The 7,053-nt window shown below is 41.2% G+C and overlaps 1 protein-coding gene across 1 annotated transcript in view; it reads left to right on the top strand.

Moving 5' to 3' along the window:
* The window catches only part of LOC117937053 (ras-related protein Rab-26), an 81,139-nt gene extending 77,226 nt beyond the window's left edge, over positions 1-3,913 (top strand). The window contains exons 7-9 of the mRNA XM_034860696.1: positions 550-606; positions 2,168-2,244; positions 2,996-3,913. Coding sequence (XP_034716587.1) covers positions 550-606; positions 2,168-2,244; positions 2,996-3,098 — 237 coding nt within the window. The 3' untranslated portion in view covers positions 3,099-3,913. The remainder of the gene's footprint in view (positions 1-549; positions 607-2,167; positions 2,245-2,995) is intronic.
* The last annotated feature ends 3,140 nt before the right edge of the window (positions 3,914-7,053 follow it).

Below are 7,053 nucleotides of genomic sequence, written 5' to 3'. Positions count from 1 at the left end.
CGACCACCAAACGCCAGGCAGACGAAGTAAGGGACCAGCTGGTAAAGGAAGTTGGGCATTTAACTTCAGCAGCCTAAAAAAAACACACATTTTTTTCTCCTAACATATGGTCCAAACACAAACGGAAAGACACGTAACATGCTAAATAGATCCCACTAACTAGTCAACAGGAAGAGAACACAGGCAACTGTTTACTAGAATGAAAGCTCTGACCGCTTTGTTAGGCAATAAAATGCCAGATGTTATATTCTTATCTTGTTATGGAGCTCCCCTTAATCCAGTCGAATACAAAAAGCTATTTAGTCGCTTTAGTCAGCATCTTCTACATCTTATTTATGTGACATTTATGTCCAAATGTTTTTATTGAAATTCCAATGTTAAAGTAGCAGGTAAAACATGAAAAACGACTAGGTATTGAAATATATGCCGTAGGAGAGGAAAAGTGATGTAAGTGTAAAAAATGGACTAAAACAATTTCCCACTCCCCAGACACTGTGTCAGCGTGAGCTCCAGCTTCTAATGTGATGTTGTGCGTCCGATGTGCTGTAGGTGGACTCGACACATGACAGGATGGTGAAGCGGGAGGAGGGAGAGAAGCTGGCGAAGGTGAGCTTCACAATGCACGCACACACACATTCATTTTGACACATGTAACAAGGATTAACGACCTGATGTGCTCTGCCCACGCATCCACGTGGACCCCCCCCCCCCCCCCCCCCCCCCCCCCCCCCCCCCCCCCCCCCCCCCCCCCCCCCCCATGTAGCTGCTGTGTCTTGATTAGTGTGTGTAATTACGTAGTAATGGAGGCTCATAATGTTGTTGTTGAGGGAGGCTCGCTAACTTAATTTTCCAGGCCGGTTGGCTCAGATAAGCTGGGAGAGGCGTGTGAGAGTAAATGTGAACAGTAGTGGTAGGGGAAAGCTGTCCTATTGATATGTGTGTCTTTATATCTTTCATTAATTAATCACTGTTTATTTTCTTTTTTTGGGGAGAAAAATAGTTTTTAAAAGCCAGAAATCACTACATCCACCAAAATGAGGGTCAAATTATTGGTGTTCATTATCAACCCTCCTCTGCTACTTTAAACTAGAGACAATCAAATATCACAATGTTTGTGACCAAATATATTGATATTGATATTGCAGCGATATTGTAGGTTTGACTAGTGGTGCAAGATGAGATTTTAAATAAATAATAATTGATGTAGATATATATAAGTGGGTAAAGGCACAACCCTCGCTAGAACAGTCTGGTAAGTTCACTTTACTGTACTGCAGCCTTTAAAACCAGGAAAAGACCACACTCGTCATGTTGCGGTATTATGATATGCAAAACTTAAGACCATACCTATCAATATCTATTGATTTGATATCAATATAATATTGATATATTGCTTAGCCCTGCTTTAAACCTAAACTCCAATATTGTGTGGGTCCTGGTTTTTGATATGTATATACAGTACACATATATATTTTTATATATAAATCTTCTTCAAAACATTGCTGAATTATCCCCCCACCCCCCCCCCCACCCCCCACCCCCCCACTGCCTATTCAAAGCACTTTGAATTGCCCTGTTGCTAAATGTGCTATACAAATAAAGCTGCCTTGCCTATACGGCCATTTTTCTGATGTGCGACAGAAAGTGGTGTGGTTATGACACAATCGTGACACCAAACTCTCATTAATATGGTCCTGGGCTTTGTGTAGTCGTGTGTCCTGTCTTGTTTGACTTCCTGCCTTGTGTTTTCCCGCCTTTCTGATTGTCAGCCCCGTCTGGATGTTCACCAGCCGTCATGTCACCTGTTTCTCGTCCCAGCTCTCGCTACCTCTGTCTGCTGTCAGTTCATGGTCCTTCTTTGCATCGGGATGTTCTGCCTGTGCCATGTTCCTGTTATTTTTGTTAGTTTTCATTACTGCCTGCTTAATCGGTCTGTAACCTTGTTTTATTATTAAATCAACTCTCCATCTTCCCTCCTCCTCATTTCTCCTGCGATTGGGTTCTAACAAAACCATAATTATTCTGGAACCTAATTGTTCCTATCATTGTCAGACATACAAGAGTGCCAGGTCCATGTTTCTCACACACACACACACACACAAACACATACACACACACACAAACACACACATTTTAATGAAACATGTTTTTCTGTTTCTCTGTGCAGGAGTTTGGAGTGCCCTTCATGGAGACGAGTGCTAAATCTGGACTGAATGTGGAGCTGGCCTTCACTGCAGTGGCCAAGTGAGTCATACACACACACACACAAACATACACAACACACCAGTGTGAAGGGGCGCACAAACCGAGCACACAAACTCTCAAAACTTTTAAAGAATATGTAACTTTTTTAAGAAGCTGTTACTCAATGGTCCTCTTACAAGTCTTAGCATGAACACACCCCTCCTCAGTTCCACTGATGGTATGCCCCGACAGTCTTACATGATTACATGATTGTGGTGGCTAATTTAAACCAGTGCAGTCCATTTACATGTAGTTTAAAAACTTTTATATTCGGTTTAAGAAAACACCCTGGGTACGTGTGTTTCATTGGCTAATCTTTCTTAGCTGGACTTTAAAACTGCTCACTGCTGAAAAACAACAGACAGGACAAAATGTTGCGTTAACTGGTAAACTGGTAAACCTTGAGACCGCCGTGTAACTGACTGCTATCTGTTGAGTTTTCCGTCCGTTACTCTGTCCTCTGGGACTGTCTCCATCTAGAAACTCGTCATTGTGATTGGGGAATGTGAAAATTGTATTAATTGTGCGGCCCTATGCCATTGTGCATCCATTAAGAAGTATTTGACTGCCCCCACATGCTGACATGTGATATTCTATAATGCAAGAAAGCCAGTGCAGTTTGAATTCTGCCTTTGTCTCCACCTGTTGTTAGTTAGGGTTAGCACAGCCTCATGTGTATTCTCTCTGTCTCTTTCTGTGTCTCTGTCTCTCTGTCTATTTCTCTTTCTCTCTCTCTCTCTCACACACTCAGAGAGCTGAAGCACAGGACCATGAAGGAGCCCGATGAGCCTAAGTTTCAGCTGCAGCAGTACGTCAACAAAGAAATGAGGACTGTCGGCTGCTGCCGCACGTAGACCACGTCCTATGTGTGTGTATGCGTGTGTGTGAGTGAGAGAAAACAGGTACACTGTATTAGAGTAGTAATTAACCGGGGTGGTCCGGGAATTATGACGTTTGTCATTGTTTGTATCAACAAATGTACGCGTTGGGAGTGAGAACAGGTTGGTATCAAAGGTATGGACAGTATCTCTCTCTCTCTCTCTCTCTCTCTCTCTCTCTCTCTCTCTCTCTCTCTCTCTCTCTCTCTCTCTCTCTCTCTCTCTCTCTCTCTCTCTCTCTCTCTCTCCCTCCCTCCCTCTCTACTGACCCACCTTTTCTCTGCAACTGTGAATGTAATATATATAACTCCTATCTACATGCTTGCTCATACAAATGCATGCACACACAAACACACACACACACACACACACCTACACACATACCTTTCATCAGCATGATGTACATATTTTAAATGTAATTTAATTCTGTGCCCTGGAGCTTTGTAGATTGGACATACCTGTCTTGTTGAAACAAGAAGAACATAGACCCAAATATGTTGAATGTTAAATAGATCTGGTTAAAGTGATAGAAATGATTAGATCTTAACTCGCTTAACTCGTACAGAAACTACTGCACCTAATGTGAGCTGCCAAATGGCACTGTGTGCTGTTTATGTACAGGATAGCATATGATAACTGTTTTTTAATACCTGTGATCATGACGGTCATTATACTGATGTGTGAAATTTAATTTGAGCTCTTTACCTTTTTACAAACAATAGTTTAGGTTAAAATCTGTTATGGGAAACATTTAAACCTACCTTAGTAATGACTAGACCATATTAAATGTACAAAAAGAAGATCATCAGCAAAGAGAGGGACTCGACTCAGTGTTTACTTTATGTCAATCTAGCATTCAATCTTTTTCGAGAAAGTCCCTTCAATGTCCCGTGCCGGGGGGTCCATTACGGGGGCTGGGCTGCCATTCCCCCGGCAGTTCCATTTGTGAAATATATATGTAAATGAAAAAAAAATTATTGTTGTGTGTATGGATTTCAATTGTTACTTCCCTAACTCATTCATTACTACAGAAACGTGTGGCTACATGTAATGAGAACGCGCTGCCTCCAGTCTTTGAATGCTACGGGGGGGGGGGGGGGGGGGGGGGGGGGGGGGATTTAGGATATATTGGTCTGTTTGTTCACAGTGCTCACATTTTTCTATACATACAGTATATCACAGAAACAATAGAATGACTTAGGATAATTAAGACTTCAGTTTCAAGTTTTTGTTTCACTTCTCTGCTTCTGTCCGTCAGCACATGTTCACACTTATTTCTCTTAGTCTCTTTTTGGGACCTGGTATGGCTAACGTTCTATTTTCAACCTGAGGTCAACCTGTTAGTAGCAACATAGTCTTGCATTGGCAGACCCTCCTCCACAGCGCTGCTGAGGAGGGGAGACAAACCTGCTCTGGTTTATCGGCGTTTCTTTAAACCAATCACAATCGTCTTCGCCGACGCTAAACTTCACACGGAGCAGCTGCAAAATATCCTCTGGAAGGAACTTAGTTGTGCAACAGGAAACAGATTGGACAGATAGTCCAGCTAGCTCTCTGGATTTACCCTGCAGAGATCTGAGGACCAGGTAACCATAGTCCTCAGATTGGACAGATAGTCTAGCTAGCTGTCTGGATTTACCCAGCAGAGACCGGAGGACCAGGTAACCATAGTCCTCAGAAATCCACCGGAGGTTAGAACCCCAACACAAAGAAAGCAGAAGGCAAGGCAGCTTTATTTGTAGAGCACATTTCAGCAACAGGGCAATTCAAACAGCTGTACACAAAATCAGTTAAACAGATAAAACCCAAGTGTCCTCAAGAAAAAAAAATCATAAAACTGATAAATGCTACACCAAACATTTTATTTTTTTCCATTCTGAATGTAAAATATTGATTCCTATATTAAATAATCCAAACTCAAAAACACCTACCCCGTGGTCCGATGAAGTGATGATGTGGATGTGACCTCCAGATGAAGCTAGCACGCTGACTTTGTTATTGAGCTTGATATTTTTCTTTCCAATTTGAATTTTGCCAATTTCAGATAAGAGAATAAATGTTTCTCCACTTTTTGTAAGTACAAAGAACATTTTCATCTTTACATACTATAGTATGATGTCTAAAACTGCTACACCAGACATTTGTATTTAACTCTTAATTAAAATGCTTTAAAATGTCCAAACAGTATAACATAAACATGAAGTTATGCAAAGTGCCATTGTTATACGATGAGATTTGACTGAACCCTTTTCTCACTTGTTTTGTAGTTCCATGTTATTGGATCTTTGCTGAACTATGGCATTTCACAGGAATTTGTATATTTTTGTTGTTTTATGAAATGTGGTTTAATAATGCTGTCTGCTTATGTTTAAAATATGAATTGTATCATAAAATACAATCAATACTGATTTAATTTGCTGACATTGTTTGGGTAGGCTAAAGACTCTTGATATACAGATTTTACAATAGATTTTCAGTATGAATCAGTTATTTATTATCAGTTATTCATTCCTTGCTAACTTGTAAGCTGTATACTGTTCTGTTGTATCAGTCTCCAGTAATAACAATAAAAAATCAGTGAACAGAGGAGGAGTTGTTACGTGTGGATCTACACCCCCACCGTCTGGCCATCTTGATATTACAACATGACATGGCTGGTTTTATGTATTATTATAACCTTTTTAATTAACCAGGAGAGAAAAATCCTTGAATCTCTTTTTCGAGGTTGCCCTGGCCAAGACAGGCAGCAGAATATCCAATAAACATGTTCCTGTTCCAAACAAGAAGCCCTAATAGAACTAAAATAACGCAAAACAATTCATGATACATCAATTTAAAAAAATATTAAACACTGACACCAAGTCAAACAAGAGTCTGCTTCCATTTCTTTCATTTTGCATTTAAAAGCATTTACTGAGACTATTTAATTTAAGTAAGAGGGGACTGGTTGTATTTGTGCAAAACAATGCAATATATAGATATGATGATATCTTATTTATCACAACACCAGGCAAGCATTTATGGGACAGTTCACACTGCCTTCACCTTGAATTAGTTGAGTGTTCTAGGGTCTAGGGTTGGGTCTATTCCTAGTGGATTTGGTTCGGAGGCCGGTTTCTCGTACTCCCCTCGTGGCCCTGAATAGTTTGAACACAGAACTCAGTACCATGAACAGCCCGCCCCGAGTCAGGCTCCCTTTACATGGCTACGTTTTGGTTTTTAAGTGGAGTTTTAAGCCAAAAGCTATCTCAGCTCGTATTGCAGCATGACTGTGATTCAGATCAGTTCTGCCTCCAGAAATGTTTATGATACCTGAAACGTCGATGTGTGTGGAGGTGGGAGGGGAGAGCAGAGACAGCGAGGCCAGGCCGCATTAACCTGGAGGGACGATGTGTAAGAGTGTGGGTGGGGAACATCGGATAAACAGTGCAGGGTCACGTTAACATGTTCCTTTCAACACTGAGCCTTGCTTTAATTGGTCTTAAAATGTCTGATATTTTGTAACAGGGTAGAAGAAAGGGAATGAGGAGGAGGAGGAGGAGGAGGATGCAGTGACCAGCAGAAGGGTCAACATCACACACTACGGGAGGAACAAATGTCACACAGGTAGGCAAGAGAACATCATGACATTTTTAAACTTTTTCTCCAGTACTGTAATAATAAGACATTTGGAGATGAAGATTATTTCATTCTTTTGGACATTCAAAGCACCGGTCCTTATGCCAAGCAGCTGAAATTGGAAAGCATCTTTTACAAAGCTTTTAATCAGGGAGGCATGCAGACCCAACATGAGGTTGGATGGTTTCAAACCTGCGGCTGCAGGACCTGGAGCTCACCGCCAGCTTCAGTTTGACTGTTAAAAAGTGTGTGCATGATTTAAAGATATGCATTTAGAAGCAGGCCGGCTGGTTAGTCGGCTTGTATTGCCAAC

This window comes from Etheostoma cragini, chromosome 21, assembly GCF_013103735.1.
Source record: "Etheostoma cragini isolate CJK2018 chromosome 21, CSU_Ecrag_1.0, whole genome shotgun sequence".
Taxonomy (NCBI): domain Eukaryota; kingdom Metazoa; phylum Chordata; class Actinopteri; order Perciformes; family Percidae; genus Etheostoma; species Etheostoma cragini.
Note: the sequence above shows the minus strand (reverse complement) of the source record. Positions and strands in the feature narration are given on the sequence as shown.